The sequence below is a fragment of the Strix uralensis genome, chromosome Z (genome assembly GCF_047716275.1).
Source record: "Strix uralensis isolate ZFMK-TIS-50842 chromosome Z, bStrUra1, whole genome shotgun sequence".
Taxonomy (NCBI): domain Eukaryota; kingdom Metazoa; phylum Chordata; class Aves; order Strigiformes; family Strigidae; genus Strix; species Strix uralensis.
Genome location: NC_134012.1, coordinates 90,416,309 through 90,435,037, shown reverse-complemented (window position 1 = coordinate 90,435,037; position 18,729 = coordinate 90,416,309). Strand labels below are relative to the sequence as shown.

Sequence of the window (18,729 nt, the reverse complement as noted above, 5' to 3'; positions counted from 1 at the left end):
AAACCACCAAAGTCATGGTGAGACTGCTCCGTTTCACCTGCCCAGTGAGAGCTCCGTGGTAATCCTCCCCTTGTTACACACTTTCATGTGCTCAAACTTTAATGGTCCAGTTGTAAAAAGCAGATCTGGTTTTAAAGTGCATATATAGTAAACACAGGCCAATACACATCTAAAACATTTAGATTTCATAAAGGAGAATTTAAAATAAATGCTTCCCCAGCAGTCTGCTCCTCCCCACTTTGGGTTTATTAAATGTCACTGTGAGCAGACTCAAGAGTTTACAGGCCTCATTACTCATTTCATTGCATCCCAAATCAACTCTGTGCTCCTGCTACCTCCCTGCGGATGTTCCCTTCACACATTTACCTATCTGCACACATAAGAATAATACACCAACAACCTCAGGTAGAACAAAATGAAAACTGACCCACTGATCCTCTACCACCTCAGTCCTGATGCTTCAAGGATCTGTTTCCAGTTTTTGGCACCTTTTCTGGGACACAAACATGCGCATCAGCCGACAGCAGTGGCCAGACAAGACTCTCGTTTTATTGCTTTCAGAACAAATCCTGTGTTCAAGAGCATTCACCAAGGCCAAATTGCAAGGCTGCTTTCCTACACCAACAAATAATGCCCAGAGGGAGCTGCCAGGGAACACTTCACCTATTTACACCTTTTCTGAGACTGCCTGAAACACAGCACAGGCTGGATTCTCCACCACTTGCCTTTCCAAGTCCTCCTCCCACGGACATGAAAACTGTCCAAGTGCACAGAGCACAGACCAAATTCACAGCCTGATTGATCAGGAACATGAAGTTTTATGCTGTAAGCTTATTCGCAATGATTATTTTGATGCAGTCATCACATGACCAAGCAAATAATTTTAAGGATAAATTTATGCAGTCTACTACCTTGTGTTTTGGCAGAGAGTCCAACTGTCTAAAGGAAATACAAAACGTACCTACTTTGGGTCAAGGTGTGTTGCTTCCAGAATAAACACCAGTGAGGTTAATACCAGGCTGTGAGCCAACAGAAGGTCTTCAATGAACTTCACTGTCTAACTGAAACGTTAGAGAAGTTATAGGCTCTTCACTTTGAATATGGTGGGATAGAGCCTCTTCTTGAAAAACATAAGCATAAAGCATCCCAGGAAGCCATAAAAGCATCCTGACATTAAACCCACAGACACCTGCATCAGGTTGGCTGGGGCAACCTGAAGATGAAGCTAACAAGAATTTTAAAAATACTGACACAGTGGCCTGCTGACACTTCACGCTCCACCTGGAAATGCAGGTTTACAAATGGTCCCTTTGGCCCAAGATATTCCTGCCACCACCCCAAAGGCTGTGATGCCCCCTCCCTGCAGGCAGGTCCTTCTCTGAGACCCCGGGCACTTTCGGGAGCCTGTTACCTGTCCACCAAATGCCTGCATCAACCCAAGTTGGGGAGCAGCAGGCTGTGGTCTAGGGAGGAGAGCAAACAGGGGTGGGCAGGATTTTCTTAAACAAAGGACAAAATATTGTGTAATATCCTCTCAACCTCTCCTGTGATGAAAGCAGAATGAAGAGGCTGACTGATAAATGAGTTCCACTCTCATTTCCCTGAAATTTCATGCTCCTTTATCTGCAAGAGCTCCACTCCAAGCTATTAGTAAGGACAAAATAAGGAACTCAAGCCAAGAGATCATCATCAAGAGACCTCAGGCACACAGATAGAACAAAAGATGGGAGCTACAGAGGCTACACAGATAGGAAGCAGAAGAGGCTGAGAACAGCCAGCATATATTTTAAGAGAATGGTTTTGGCCAAAACTTAAGTAACATCTGCATGAATAAATGCAGACTAATTTGCACACTGAACGACAGTGATAATACAAGTAAATCATTAAGTTGGTCTATACCCTGCTGATTTGCCACAGATTTATGGCAGCTACTGATGTATTTCCCATAGCTGTGCATTAAATTTAGGGAAGTACATGCGATTCCCTATCAAAAATATGCTCTTTCCAAGAAGCACCTGCACAAACTTGTGGATGTACATTCAGGAGACCACTAAGGAGAGGACTGTACCTTGCTAGCGACCACCAGCTGCACCAGGCCAGCGGCCGAGCGAAGAAGAGCCACGGCATCCTGGTGGGAGAGCCCAACCAGTGACTGCCCGTTGATCATGAGGAGCTCGTCACCCGCTGTCAGCCTGCCGTCCCTGCAGAAACAAGCGGGAACATGGAGCTGCAGGGTAGTCCTTCCCTGGTGCCAGGCTCCGGTGACACGCGGTGGGACATGGAGGCATAGACAAGTGATCTGTCTGACACTAAGCTTGCATCGATTGGTCCAGTGTTATTTCCCAAAAAAGTGGCTCAGAAAGGTGCCCCAGGAAATCATTGTTATAACCAGAGTCGTTCCACCATCTTTGCAGGCTGAGACCCCTCAAACCTTCTCCATGCCCCCAGTGAGGCCCATCTCCCACCCATGCTGGCAGTGAGCACCCTGGATTGCATGACTCACACTCACCCACTGCTGACCCCATGGGAAAGGCCCATCTTCCAAAAAAGGGACTTGGGAAAAAAGCCCCACAAGCCATCAGGCTCCTTGGTTTATGCTCCATCACTAAGCAAGTGTTTGATCTGTCTATAATTTGGACTAAACATGCTGGAAAATGCTTCGTGACCAATCACAAAAACAAGTTTTTAAGCTAAAGTGCCATAATCCTACCCTCACACAACTGGAGGGCAAAATCCCCACACCTGTCTCATGATTCTGGCTAACAGCAATGGCCATGGATGCTCTATCACACCCACTCTCATGAAGGCACTGCCGTTGCCTCACCTGTGTGCAGAGCCACCTTCCTCCACGTGGGTGATGATGATGCTGTGAGGGGATCGCTTCGACCCTCTGCCTCCCGTTATCTGGATTCCCAGCCCATCCGTCCCCTTCAGGATGTGCATCTTCCATATGCGGCAACCTTCTCGCTGAGAGAAAATGTGCAAAGAGTCCTTGAATTTGGATTTGGACACAGAGAGGGCTGGGAGGGTACAGGAGTGAGCTATTTAGCATCTTGCTGCCCGTCACCACACATCTGTATAGCTCAAGCCATATGGGTGTTTTTGCTGAGCTTTGCTGTGTTAGCTGTGGTCCAAGCGAAGGAGGCAGAAAGGAGGAGGCAGCACAGAGCAGGGTCAGCACGTAGAGGTTTCCTTACAGGGCTGTTTGAAGCTTTTCTGAGGCACACAGAGGTGCTGCTCTCAATGCCCTGATCCTTCCCGAAGGAACCAGTAGCCTCAAACCCGTTCGCCAAAACTCAAGGATGAGCTGTGCAGGGCTGCAGAGGAGCAAGACATTGTTCAAGGGGGACCTTGAACACCGGGTAGCACAGCTACTATTGCAGCAGGGACCAGACTGGCATCACACAGCAGCGTTTCCCTCTCCAGAGGGGTTTGCAGGATTTGAGACATAGGAAAGAAAACACCAGCTTCAAATTATCAGCTGTCAATCAAATATTTCTGATTGGACAGCTGTTGTACAGACTGTAAATAATAAATTTACTCACCGCAGAAAATAACTTTTCAGTATAAGCAAGGCAATAAGCTATGTTTAGGAAACCTTTATTATTATTTTTTAATGATTATAAATATTTACCCAAAAAGTGCTTTACAAACTCCAGAGCAATACAGAAATGCAAAACAAAAACTAGTTCCCATGGCAGGACTGGGCACAAGAAAACAGAAGTGGCAGTTATCTGCAGAGCAAAAGAGGAAAGAGAAAAACAAGCAAGCAAGCAAGACATGTAAGGCAATTGCCAGGAGAGGGAAGAACTAGGATAACACAATTATGAGAAACCCTAGGAAGTTTTCAGGCTTGCAAGACAGCAAAATGAACAATTTGAAGGCAATTTTTAGGCCACATGTTGTAGTCACCGGGCTCCAGGTCAGCTATTTCTGACTGAGTCTGTTCTGCACACAAGTAACATTCTCGCAGTACGCAAACGCCCAAGTAGCAAAGATGATTAAAATTTCATACCAAACTGTGAAGAGCATGTACAAATTGCTGCTTGTTTCTGAGAGGGGAACTGCTAAATATATCAGCAAACCCAAGGGCTGTGGCAGCAACCTGCAGATTTTAGGCCAACATTGTTTATCAGAGCTTTTATTAAGTGAAGAAAATGTGCTTTTTTTACCTGTTCACTGGAGTCCTATGCTGAAACTTTTAAATGCAATGCAAGATGAGTTTTTCAGATACAGGCACAAAGAGGTCAGTATCTACACCAGTATCTTAGGAACAAAGTGAAAAATAATAACAATGATGTTACACAGCCCTTAGACCACAGCTAGGAGAAACAGGAAAAACAAACCAGGTGTCTTAAGAGGTAACCCAAAAGTTTAAGCCTGAAAACATATACACCTGTGGGTAGTTTGTTAACTTGAAAGTCATGCACATAGGCAATATCCCAACAGGTTTAACTGGGATCCTCAGTGCATTGATAAAAGCCCATCTGCTGAATAACACAGGATGTGTCAGGACAGAGAATACTTTGAGATAAATTAGAGTGATACATGAGACACCCTGTTAAATGCAGGGGCAAGAGTCAACTATATTTATCTACTTAAAAACCAGAACTGAGCTACAGCATGAAAATGCTCCAGAGAGGTTTTATTGCTATAAAGAACCTTGCACCCGTAATGAAAACAGTATAACTGAGAAATACAATCTCTCCTCTCTCCCCCAACCAAGCCCACGCCGAAACAATGACCATCTATTCTCCTCACAAGATGCCACTCCAAGTGTCCCATTGTTAAATCTAGTTTGGAAGCAGATCCTCCAATAAAGTTTAACAATGCAGTCATAAAATTGCTTTTAATGATTTGCAAAAGCTTTTTGGAATGCGAGTTATGCAAAGGCCCACAATATGCAGTGCCTAGCTCGCATTCCTCAGCACTCCTCACTATCACATATCTTATTAAAAAAAATTCCCAGATTTATTCTTAATTGACCTACTCTCCAATACTCATTTACATAGCAAAACACTCAATAGCAGCAAAAGGCAAGACTCCACTGCTCTTAATGCAAGTGCCATCTTATTCCCCTTGAACTCCCACTGAAATCAAAAGCCCTTGCAAAATAAAGCATTACTCAGTCCGAACACGGACAAGCAGAATGCAGTCACAATAAAGACAACGAAACCATCTGGCACATACCCAAATACACATTTCTTTTGCTCATTTTCAAATGACACGGTCACCATCTCCTGTGTAAGAAAAGGCTGTCCCTGGAGTCCCCAGTGGTCAGCTGCATGCATTTCACTGGGAATAAACAACGCAGTGTCGACTGGAAATCAGATCCCCTCACTGTTCTTTTCCTCTTCTTCATAAAACATTCATAGCTCTTCATTTAACCACGTGCTACAAAGCAAATGCCCCCCCACCAATACACACATACCTCCAAGGTACATCACTCCAAGATTTTGAAAGCTAAGTATTAAAAAGCAGATTACTAGCCTTTGCTTGAGGCCTCTCAGAGAAAGGGGGTGTTCAGCAGAACCCCCTTCACCTCCCCACGAAGCAGGTATCTGCTTTGCACAGAGCAGCATTGGACACTTCACAGCCAGCTAGGAAATACTGCTGCTTTGAATGTGCATCTTATGTGACTCCTTCACAGGCCTTAATAATAAAGCTCTGTGCCAATTCCAAGAATTTGTAAATGCATTTAAATTTTACTTAAAACTAGTTTTCTTGAGTTATTGGAGATTCTCAAGTTCAACAACACAAAAACTAAGTGCTTTAAAAAAAGAAAAAGAAAAAAAGCAGTGATGCATGTCTTTGATTTTGAAATTTTTTAAAGGACTTCCAACCTTTCCTTCATAAACAAAAAGGCTACAAGTTCAGTCTTTAAACGAAAGATAGGATTCTGGTGTATTCACTCCACTCCAGAGACTTACAATACCCAAGGGAAACTCCAAGTGTAGTTAGATTTGGCAGTTTGCAGGTCTGATGTCACTGTCCTTGGAGCTTGCATAATGCCTGCCCAGAGGAGGATGAGTTTAACTGCTGACCAGTCTCCTCTGATCAGGTGCATAATTCTGGTTGCTGCTTGGTCATTTTCAGTTTCATATTCCTATTAACATCTGAACTTTTCCATCCTCTCAGAATAATTTTCATAGCTTCATTTATAAATGACTCAGAATAATGCCCCCAGCTTTGTTCACAAGTGACACAATAAATCTGCACACATACACCCACAACTCTCAGTGCAAAAGTATTTCATGCCTAAAGCACAGAGATGTGCTGACACCAGTCCAACTAGGTATTTCGAACTCCAGACATCCTCAGCAAGGACAGACAGGGAGGCACTACTAGCTCCTGTTGCAGCCAGGGAACAGGTGATACCCAGCTCTGGTCGCTCTTAAGAATAAGGAGACCAAGCTATACCCCTTAACCAAAGGCAGCTCACAATAACAAAGCTCAGCACTTGAGAACCCAAGTGGAAAGGACTCACTAGATAACATTGGCTGAATACCTGTATTGACAATTCTGAAAATTTCATGCAATTCACCTGAGATTCAGCTAAGATGGACACTCAGAAAGACATCCATGCTTGCTTTGCGAGTGTCAAAGGAGTAAGAAGCCAGATTTTCCCTTTAGAGATTTGTTCCCTATCTCCTGGGAGCAAATGTTAACTCTGATCCACCCCATGGACTTTGCTTGTAAATCTGCAGCAGCTGCCTACACAGAGGGACTGTGGATTTCTCTCAACGGAAGGGTTTCGTGGACATGAAGGACCAACATTTGACAAAGATAGTCTCAGAGGAGGAGATGAGACGGGTCAACTCTTGAAGTCCCTTCCAGGCCTACATTTTTTAACTTCCCTCACATAGCAAGCAAAAACACAAATGGCCAAGTCAGGCTGCAGTTGGGCTAATGGCTGATTTTTGTTCTCTGCAGTTACATCACTCTACGGCGACTCGACTTTCCTCCTAACTTGGCTCTTTCGAGCAGCAGCCCTTTGGACCAGATTTTTCCACTTGAAGCTGATCAACTTCAAAGTGCCTAAGCTACAAATAATTAAAATGTTTTTAAAGACAATATGAATATTCTACTTGGATTAATCGCAAGCAAAAAAAATAGGTCATCTTATGTAACAGACCGCAAGTGAGAACAGAGAATACAGCTGGCAACTTCTACTGGGTCCCCGCAGGCCATCTTTCTCCGCCGTGAAGCCATTGTACATCAGGCAGCCTCTCTTCAGAGCAAGTCTACATCTGGAATAAACTAGTGTGCTACAGATCAGAAAGGAAGCACACTGCCAGCACAACGTGGGGAAGCTCGCCTTCTGCCTGCTCCAAGTGCATACCATCAAACGCTTGATTTCATAAGCACATCATTAATAAAACAAAAAGGAACGTTTTTCCTCTGAGTGTTGAGGAAAATAAATAAATAAAAGACATCGGAGTCATTCTTCCCCCTTTTCTTTCACCAGCTAATTGCAGGGGAGTTTAAAGGGGTTTGACTGATTTTGACTGTGCCGTGTTCAAGAAGCTGCAAATCTATATATACAAAGGAAAAATTGCTTTGAAATCTTGTATTAAAGAAAAGCTTGGCAGGAGCAAGGTGTAAACAAATGGAAAACAGAAACGCAGTAAGTAGTTAAAAAGCCAGACTGTAAAATGGAAAATGTAAAATAGTTGTCTGCAAAAAAGCACTTTCTGTCACAGCAGCAATTCAGCTGAACCTGGTGTAAATATGTAACAATTTTAAAATAAAAACAGAGATAAACCCTGATGAGAATACCAATAACCATGCAAGGTCTGTATGCACACACTGACTGCCATGGGCCCTAACACAGCCCGCAGTATGTCTCCTTCCCTCTGCATTTCAACGTGGATTTTTACAGTCTGTCTTCAGGGACTGGTTCCCACTTACAAACTTTACAGGTTTTCCCTGTAGGAGCAGCAGAAGCAAACAGCGAGCTCTTCCTCACCGGCCACAAAGCTGCTTTGGAAATGTGACACTTAAGACAAAGTTGTAAGTTCCATGCATTAAAAAAAAAATTACTTCAATAGGCTTCAGAAGAGCTGGCAGACAACGTGCTGATCTCACACAGCTGAAAACCAGCACAAAATCTCCCAGACAGAAGTACCACATTCAGACCAGCATATAAGCAATTGCCTTCAAGCAACGACCAGTTGCAGCAGCATCCTCTACAGGGGCTATACCAGTACACCACTCCCCAGTATCCTTCACTGATGTGGGGTAAATTAGAAGCACTGCTACCAGCTGCATGCCCCACCTTGGGTCAAATCATGCCTCCTCCCACTATCCCCATTCCCCAGCAGGCAGGTGGGAGAGTTGGATCAGTAGTCGGGGAATTAACTTGCATGATCACATACCAGGTGAGTAGCTCGAGCGCGTCAATCTCAAGCTACAGTCAAAAGCCATCACTCTTCACATCATAGATATTAGTGTGAATGACTCAGTACCAGAAAATCATGCCAAAATCTGATTTTTGCAGATTCTTAACAAAGTAATTGTTTCATTAGTGGATAATGAGTATATTTTTCATCTGATCTTGCCCAGGTTATTTTTAAGGCTGATCTGACAGCAGGACTCCTGCTTTCATCTGCTACCTTGGGTTTTGTTTTCATTGTTGTACAAGCAAGCTAAACAATTCCAAGACAAATCAAAAGCAAGGGCAAAAAATCTAAATTCCTTTATCAGTAAAATATTCCAAGACAAGAGTTCTTTGTCATATCCCTACTGCCTATGAAAGTTTCTTAGCACTGAGCCCCTGAAGCCTTTGGCTTCTACCTCTGGCTGATGCAAACCATGCAGTGGGTGTCTCCTACACCACTTGAAAGAGAGGAAAAAAACCCAAACCCCAAGTAGCCCTTAATATGAATTACACAGTGTTGACCATGTGAACTTTCCATGTCCTCAAAGTAAGTAGGAGCCAGCAGCACAGACACAACTGTGATTGCATTCAAGTGTCCACGGCTGATCTAACAAGTCGCCTTGTTTGGACAAACGGCCGCCAGACACTTGGCATCCTTTCACTGAAATGTGAGTACTTTCCCCGTGGAAAGACAAGCGTCCTAGGGGATAAAGCCTGGGGAACAGTCAAAAGCAAAAACATACCCTCCCCCAAACACAAACACATAATTAAAATACAAAAAACAGGCATCACAGCAGAGTGGATGAAAATTCTGTGACTTAAAGCAGACCCCCGGGGATCCATCTCCCGAGACAGACTGCTTGTTGACATCATTTCCTTGGCAAGGGCTTTAAACATTTTATCAGCCATTGCAAGCACCTGAACTACATCATCACCCCTTACAAAAATCTGCTGGAGTCATTTGTCATCCTGAGCCATCACCATCTGGATTGCACCTCTCCAGGCTGCTCCTCTCTTGCCGTCAACTGAAGCTTTATTGCCAAGATCAGCCACAGGATTTCTCAGTTATCCCCAACCCTTGGGGGGTTTCAGCCCAGCAATTGCCCATGGGGAGCTCAGGCTTTTAAGGGTTACAAATGTCTGCATTCCCTTAAGTATCTTGCCCAGTCTCATTCTCTTGCTGGGCTACTGGGAATAGTTGGTTGGTTTGAAGTTTCTCAGAAAACACCTTTGCTGTCTTGCCGCCTGCAGTAGATTAAAGCCCACCGTAGAATAAGTCACCATGCTCCTGTGTCAGCTAGAAGGATCTCTCATGGGGACTGGTATTACATCTGTCAGTGTCAGGAATCCTTTGGGTTTGCTCAGTGGTTTCAGCACCCTGCCTCAAAAAGTAAGCATACATAGCTTTAGAATCCCGACTAACACCTGAAATATCACAGCACCTAAGCAAACAGCACACCCTATTTTTAGGCATGTCCACTTAGTTTCAAACATTCTCACTTAATGGTTAGAACATAAAATGGTGTGAACTTACATTTCAGCTAGAGACAGTCCTTTGCATTCCAGTTGTGGTTTGCTGTGTCTTTAATACCATACACAAAGAAAAAAAACACTTTCTGTGTAGGTGGGAAGTGTTTTCATACTGGTGCTCTCACCTACATTTTGTGATAGCTGAGCATAGCTGAGACCTCCCGTAACACCACCTCATGCATATCCGTGTTGCCTTTGGGGGTAGCTGATTCCAAGAATGAGGACCCCATTTCAAGACGACACATTAAAACTTATCCATTATCAGACTATCTCTACAGCCAGCCTCCACTGCACCCTTGGAAAATGCAATCCAAAACAGAATAAAGGGACAGATTGCTATTCAAGATTAAAATCTACAGCTACCACAGCTGCAGCTATTGCTTAAATCACAGCAAAGAAAGGCAAAACCTTAAGTCAGTTGAAAAAATTTGGCAGCGGGTGAGACTTAACCCCAGAAAGTTCTTATGATAGTTGTTTTATGGCAAGGTGGAACATTACTGGCAGCAAAAAAAATTAACTGTAATTTCACTACTAGTTACATTAAAGCACTTCCTAAAGCCCCAAGCAAAAGCAAGGCCAAGTTTTGTCAGTGCTGTACAGCTACAATTAAAAGACAGCCCTTGTCCCTAAGAGAGTTTACAACCCAAAATAGGCAAGAGAGGGAAGACGTGCTTATCACAATGCACTTTAAAACTTCAAGACAGTAGATAGCCCCAGGATTCGTGTTAATGAAAGTTGGAAGAAAACAAAACAGATAAAAAGACGTTTAGAGCAGAAACAGATTCCAAGGAAGGCCTTTACATGACTAAAGGTGTCTAAATTAAAAACTAAAAATAGTTATTTATGTCTAAAACATGCATCATGTAAGAGTCTCATAAAAGCCTTGACGAAACAATAATTACTGCTTAGGTTGCCATAAAAAGTTGATGTAAAGCAATTCAGTAGCTTCAGTGGAGTACCTTGCTCACAGCAAGGTTTTCATTTTGATACAGCAAGTGGATGAGAATTTTTTTTCTCCATCATGTTAAAAAAAGCATAAAATGCTTAAAGCCAGGATATTATCTCAAGCGTCATGTTTTGATTCCTACGATGTGCCATTAGCCTTCCTCTTCTGCTTGGCAAGATAAGGAACATTTTCCATTAACCAAAACGCAAGGTAAGGCTGGCATTTTCCAATGCTAATTGGTAAATACTGCTATAGAAAGGCTGTCAGCCCTTCCTAACTACAAAGCAAAATGCAATGCAAAAGCATTCATCCTTTCCCAAGACAAGCCATCTTAATAAGAAAGCAGTAATAGGCCCAAACAAAAAAAGAGAGTTACTGATAAAATGTAACTGAGCGCCATGCAGTTGCAGCAATACTAAAGCAAGTGCTGGCCAGCGAAGACCTGGCTGGTCATTTACGTACACACACATCTGCATCCACCTGTGTACACACTCGTAAGTCTGGAGAGGGTTGCGATCTACGTAAGCTGGGCTCAGTTTGTCTATAAGATAGCAAAGCTGGCTAGGCATGCTGTCTGGCAGCTGTGACCCGCTGCAGAGTAATTTGGCTTAACAACATCGGCACAAAGATCTTGAAGCACTACTGTAACTCAGAGCTCCCCCAAAAACCTCTGCGAGGCAAGGCATTAATATCCCCTTGCCTTCCCTCCTCCCTTTTTTTAATAGATGGTAAGCCAACTTCACAAAAACACCAGACACACCTTATGGAGCCACTAGACGCTGACTTGTTTCCATCCTGGACAGGCGTCCCACCACAGCCCCAGTGCTACGACCAGCCTGGGAGACCCGGTGCACATCCTGTGCTCCTCCCATACCCTATATTTCTCCCAATGGAGAAACGTCCAAATGCAGCACCCCAGCCCCTCTCCACCTGCCTCCCTTCACTGTTAAAGCACTTTTACTCTCCAGTCTCCTTTATACAGTTTACACTAGTGACTGTTAAATTTGGATGTGTATCTCAATCCCCTGTTAATCCAGATGCTTATACAGAAGCAGGAGGATTCAAGGGGGTTCTGGAGGTGTCCTGTTTTTTCTTTTAATGGCTCGTGTCAGAAGGATTTTTCAGAGTATCCTGACGGGGCTGGAGGAAGCAAAGATGGCCAGTCTGCTCTGGTTTACTTCATCTCCAGCCAACTTTCTTCTGGCTTCATTGATGAAAGCCCCTGTGACGCCAGTGAGATCTGAATCGGTTCACATCATTTTTAAAAACCACACTCTCACCCTTCACACTTATAACCCTGGGTCCTTGCAACCCTCACAGCCCTACTTGTGATCCCTGACTGTGACAGCTGTACCTGGCCACCTCTGGGCATTCCTTATAGGCTGAACAGCTAAGGAAGCAGTCCACAGCTCTTCCAAACACACCATGACAGAGAAACTGAGAAGAAAACAGGGATTCTGTCCTACCAGTAAACACAGTAAAACCACAAAATTGGTATATTGTGAGGAAACCTCACAGTTTCCTTTTCTTTATCATTTTTCAGCTGACTCCAGCAGCCTCTCCCAGTACTCCTCTTTCATCTGTGCCTTTATAATTACCAGCCTACAAAACATCACCCTGTCTCAGGCTGCTGAACAAAAGAAGTAAACTTTTAAGCTCCCCAATCTTCCCAGGATGTGACAGATCATTACTCCCCCTCAGAGATTGCCTGGTCTTAAATCACTGCCCATGACTCCCACTTCAGCCAGCCTGGGACCTCTCGAAGGTCAGGTCTAGTTTCCAGACCTTCGACATCTTCATGCCAGGCAGACAGAGCCTTGCTGCTTTGAATTTCCACATTTTAAAGGGCATTTAAATTCATGCTAAAAATACTGCAGCATAACTTAACCACCTGTAAACATTAAATGCTGCCTGCTAATTGACAGGTACAATATTTACTGAGGGTTACATACCAGCAAACAGCCTGGCAGATTTGTTTATACATAGCGATAGCAATGCCAAGTGCACAGGAGAGACAGACCAAGATCTGGGAGATGAAAGCAAGCCTGAAGGAGCGGACTGACACATGCACACAAACCAGTAACACAGGAATCTCCTGGCAGGTTCACTTGACAAACAGTATTTGTCTCGTCTCTTGTTTCATGACTCAGCATTGCTGTTATTAGCAGCACACATCAAGAAAACGGGAGAACAACCCCACGCTTGTGGGACAGGAGGTAACCCTGAAAGCAAACGACACTGAAGACACATGGATGCCTCAAAAGCACTCCCAGCACAACATCCCGGAGGCATCGGCCATGAGCTGGCTGCTGGGTTCAGCACAGCAGCAGCTGAAGACACACAAATTTGACCCAACCTCTTCTCCCCTGTTTTCATTACGACAACTTTAAACTAACTTTCTACAGGGAGAAAAAGAGATGTTCCTGGACTCCATATTCCAATTTCAGTAATACTCCAATCTGTATCCTGGGGCAGGGGAGAGGCAAGGAGAGGTGGGGAGGACCAGGGCAGTGCAGGGGGACCAGTGAGGTCCTCTCACAGCTGCGCCGGTCACTGAGTGGCTTCTCAAAGCCTTTCCTCCCATCCGCAGCCAACCTCCAGTCCACTGCAGGCTGGCTCTCGTCCTCTTAAAGCAAATATAGTGCTCCCCAAACACGCAGGGCTGACAGCCCTGGATATTCAATTAGTCAACTCGTGGAGGAGACAGCGAGCGCAGGGCAGGCAGCAGGGATGGAGCTGCCTTCCCCGCGGACAGGGTGCCCTGCCAATGCACCCTGTCCCTGCTAGGGAGGAGATAACTCATCCCACGGCTACAACAGGTTTGGCTCACGCTTTGAAGCCTGGAAGGAAGCTGCAACTTCTGACATGACATCCTGGATGCTGTTTTCAAAAGGCTCCTGACACGACTGAATCTCACATGCCTGAGTGCTGGGTCACGCTTTGAAAATGGAGCTGGAAGTGCGATTTGAGGCTCCCAAGCGTCTTTATTCCTTGCCTTTTTTTTTTTTTTTAAACGGGACTCAAGTAATTTTGAAAATTTTATTTACTGTCACTACTCAATACTTATTAAGAAACTGAATTAAGCCACTCATTAATCTGATAGCAGCTACCCCACAGATGCTAAAGTGATGGGCTTCTATAGGGCCCCCTTGTCCTTAAAAAGCAAAGGATGAGCAAGGCATGCTATTCAGGCTCCAGCTATTCACATTTCTCCTCATTCAGATGTCAGAAAAATGTAATTAATACTGACATACACAGAGGTCACATTTCTAAGCAAAATATTAAGGGGGGGGGATTAAAAGAGATAGAAGCAATTTTACTCAACAACTGTGCCTCCCAACAGGCTCCATGACAAATATACCACAACTGAACAGATTATAGCTCTTGAATTTCCAGTGACTCAACTACGCTTTTATGTTTTACAAAGCCACCTTGTATGTGCTTTGCATTAAAGATGTATTTATTGCTCACATTGATACATGTAAGTTCTGAATTTAAAATTTACTTCTCAGACCAAAATGACTCAAAACATCAAGGTAACACTAGCATCAGATGGCTCTGGATCAAGAGTTTCTTATTTTCTTAATATATATATGTATTTTGGCTTTCCACTTCCTCACAACAAACTCTGATCATCTTCATTTATAACATGTGTTTAATGAGACATCTTCACAACAGATTCAAGAAGTTTTTATATGGACCAGAGCTTTCAAAATACTGAAGGATTTATTTATTTATTTTTAAACTTTTAATGTTTTCTTTCACAAAGATTGCAATTATGAAGCTTGCAAGAACAGTACACAAACATCCTCCCCATTCTGTTGCACCATGAAATCCAGCATGTCTCACTGATGGGAAGAGCAGGTTTTCTCAATAACGCTTCTTTAAGACCAACATTTTTTTAAATTGGTTTTAGCCCCTCCAATGTACTTTAAGTTAAATTTAAGTTCACAGCCACCATCACCACCACCCTGCAGTAGTATTGGGTAGCACTAATTCCGAGGACATGTTTAAACTCATGCTTTTCCTCAACAGAATTTAGTGATGAGATGTCCACTCACACTGCTCTGTTAGCAGCTTTGAAGTCTTAAAACCAAAACCAGCTGCTGCAGCAAGCCCCAAGCCCAACAAAGCAGCATTCATCTGTTTATACTATCAGTGTCTCTGGAAAGATTGGCAGGCAGCTCTTCTGGTGATAGATGCATACTGAAACCTGATCAAGGCTCAGGTTATTTTTCTCCATCCAGCAATGTTGCAATTCTAGCCAGGCAACAAACCCCAAGATCTCCATTAGGATGAAGAGAAAAGCAATGAAAGCCTCAATCCCACTGTTGTCCCAAACATTAACAAATCGTCCATCTCATCAACTCAGAGCAAAATTCACAATAACTTCCATGTGGTCCTCAAACACTGGTCAAACAAATTCTGTAGCACAAATAAATGCACTGTGGTCTGGTGCATCAAATAGGGAAGCTTCAATTCCAATGTTAACACGAGCTTTAACATGCTGTCAAGCTCAGACAGAGCTAAACATGAAGCCCCAAAGGGCAAAACAATCATCTTCCACTGACACCTCCTGCCCTGGTGTCATAAGGTCATCCATTGTCTCAACAAAAGAAATCATGAGGCCAGCCCTAACAGGTCAGAGATATAATGACCATTCCCTCCATCACAGATGGAGCACGACAGAGGTTTCTCACAATTATTATTTAACTCTAATCCTCCTGCCCCACCATTTTGGGCCCCATCCCATGGCTTGGTGCCCCAACAGCCTGGGTTGTCACCTGGAGGTTCAGCCTGAGGACAGAGCACTGAAACCAGGGAAAACACCTGAGAAATTCCCTTAATTAGCTTGCACACCTGCTGCTTCCTTCTCTAGAAAAACCCAGTGCAAACATACCTGGGCAGACTGGTCACCAATGTCTGGCACACCACCATCTGACAGCCGGCACCGGTACTGTCCCCCGCTGCCCCGGAGCTGCTCTTCCCCGTTGCTTTCGGGTTCAGAGGTCTCTGGCTGAGCAACCTCCACCTCCATCGGGGTGCAGTGCCCGTTCCCGTGCTCTGAGCCCGGCTTTTCTTTGCTGTCCTTGCTGCCCGGCGTTCTGGTGATAACCCCAAACTTCCTGGTCCTTTTCCCATTTTGAGCAGCTCTGTCACCAGGTTCGGGGCTGGGCTTGGCTTTGGGGTCGCAGCTGTTGCTGTTATTGCCGTTGGAGGGAGGAAGAGGGGCTTTGCGCTTGATGCGGCGCAACATGATCAGGTAGACGAAGCCGCCATTCCAGCACTGTTCAGCCAGGTAACTGCAAGGAAAGGTATGCGTGAGGATTACTAACTACTTGCCCTGCGGTGCCCACATCCTGCCTCAGCACCCCAACAGGCTGCGCCTCGTGATGTTCGTGCACCTTCTCAGACAGCTGATTACCCGGTGTGTGGATACATTAGGACAGCTTGAGGCACTGGCAAATGCTCTCTTCCTTCAGTATTACAGGGAAAAAATACCAGGAATAATATTGGGAATAATAACAGCCCTACCAGCGATCCAGGCTGGTCCTACCTCAGTGCAATATGACAACTGGTAAATGCCACCAAATGGGTTCCCACCACCCCGATCTCTGGACCCGTAGCACAGCAACATAGAAAAGTGGAGGAAGCAAAGCAAAGCAGAGAGCGGGACATTAAAATAAATAAGTATTTAAAAAAATTAAAAATCAGGCAGGCTTCATTTGTGCAGCAGCCCATAGAGCATTTGCATCTGGAATGAGACTCCTTAGTGAAACTAATCTTCTGCTTCTGTGTAAGTACATGCTTTGAAGGCCTCAGGGAAAAAAAAAAGATCAGCCACTGGGGTAAGCAGGCGTAGCGCCAATGGCCTCAGTACAGCAAAGCGTGGCACTATAAGGCACCCCAGCTCCCATAAAGAGACATGGAAATAAGGTGGGTTTCCTTTACAGCAAGTGTATTCCAATCATAGCAAGAGCCGAGTCATTTCAGCTGCACAAGGAGCAGTCACCAGGTTCTTGTACCACAGCAAAGCACCTCCTCCCCTCCTAAAGTCTCTGGACATGCCTTGAAGGAATTGACATTTCTGCTTCAAGCAAATACTCAGTGACCTTACAGAAACTGCACCCATTGATGCAAAAGGGGAATCTAACTTCATGCCTCTTTTGGGAAAGGATATACCTCAACCCAAATTCTTGAAATATCTGGGTTCTGAGCCAAGGGTGTAACCAACTGAGAGTACAAACAAGCTGGAATTTGTACTTAGCAGGTTTGTATGTGCCCTTTCACACTAATTTAGGCGCCAAAATATATTGCCTTTCTCACTAGTGAAAGCAGCAGGAATTTCCCAGAGAATCAAATAAGCCTCTGCTGCATCTGCAATAAACTCTTCACTAATAAGGAACAGTTGCTGAACCTACTGCTATCAGAGGAGATGAGAAACCAGGTGTGGAGTTGAGCCATAGAAGATCCTAAGAGAAAACAACACAGCATTTATGGTTGAGAGGAGGAGCAACTCAGGAGTCTTCTACCCATTTTTTTTCCTCCCTGGTGCTTTTAAGCTAATTTTCCCTAATTTAGTTGTTTGGCCTTAAACACAACCCTTCAAACTTATTCCTGCACAGAGGTGACTTAATGACAAAACAGGAAAAGTGGCTATGATAACCCCTGAAGCAAACTTCTATACAGAGAGGAAAGCACTCTCAATTACTCAAAGTAATGTGGACCAGCCTGGCAGTGGCTGGAAATAACACAATGGGTGTGTGTTTCTGTTCGGGGACATGAGCTGATAGTTTCAGTCGATTTCTTCCCAAATCTTAGATGTCCTCCAGGGACAATGTCGGCATTCGAATCACTTATATTTAATCAGGAAGACTGATGCCCAAATGAATACAGCAACTACATAACCTTAAAAGAAGCCCTGGAGCAACAAAGAGTAAGGACAAGTACGCTGGCTGTGCCAATTTCACCAGTGAATATAAACCTGACTCCAGTACCCTCACAGTCCACTCAGCAGTTTTCACTAGGCAGGTACATGAAGAATATTTAAATAAAGCCCTAAAACCATCTTTTTCAAAGCGGCTGAAAACAGACAGCCAACAAGCCCGGCTGGCTGAAAAGTCTCTGCAGCCAAGGTCAGCCGTCTGGGTGGCCACGAAGTGACACTTGGCTCAGGGAGGCACCCAGGGCTGGCAGGACCTGAAGGGTAAGCCTAAAAAAAATTCCAGAACTAAGATGGAAGTATTTTTGATTATCAAGTTAAAAGAAAAATTCTTTTAATCAACAGAAAAGGGGCAGTTTTGTTCCAGAAACAATATGGGCTGCCTGTTTTTCACATTTATCTTTCAACTCAAATTTCAAGGCAGCCAGTAAAGTTGATTAAAATTCATGACTTTTGCTTGCAGCAATACCACTGCACTCTGATCCATCACACATAAGCCTGATAGCATTGCCTCTCCTGGCATATGGAAACAGAAAAGCAGCTCCTCTTCCCATAGTCCTGTGGCTTACACGGGTGCTGCCTACCCTGTTTTTATGCAGAGTCAGTTCTGCTTGACGTGTTTTTGTGCAGGTGCATGTATGTGGATTTTTTTAAAACACTGATCTCTATCTCTGAACTAATCACTGATTTATTTTTGAGTGCCAGTAACCAAGTGCATGCATTAATCAACTACTTGATTTAGAAACTAAGGAGAATGAGAGGGAACTTAGCATATGTCCAAATAAAGTAATTTTATAGAGGCAAAAATAATTTACTATTTCACCTCCACTTGTAGCACATTTATTCTGCTCGTAAAGTGTAAAAGGGAAGAAAGAAGGGAGGGTTTTTTTCTATCCACTGTTCACAGACAACCATCCCTACAGTCTGGAG

At 44.1% G+C, this 18,729-nt stretch overlaps 1 protein-coding gene across 1 annotated transcript in view; it reads right to left on the bottom strand.

Moving 5' to 3' along the window:
• Window positions 1-18,729, bottom strand: part of PDZD2 (PDZ domain containing 2) — a 203,130-nt gene that overhangs the window by 52,720 nt on the left and 131,681 nt on the right. The window contains exons 4-6 of the mRNA XM_074856053.1: window positions 15,757-16,159; window positions 2,825-2,967; window positions 2,069-2,201 (exon numbers count right to left, since the gene is read on the bottom strand). Of these exons, the coding sequence (XP_074712154.1) occupies window positions 2,069-2,201; window positions 2,825-2,967; window positions 15,757-16,159 (679 nt within the window). The remainder of the gene's footprint in view (window positions 1-2,068; window positions 2,202-2,824; window positions 2,968-15,756; window positions 16,160-18,729) is intronic.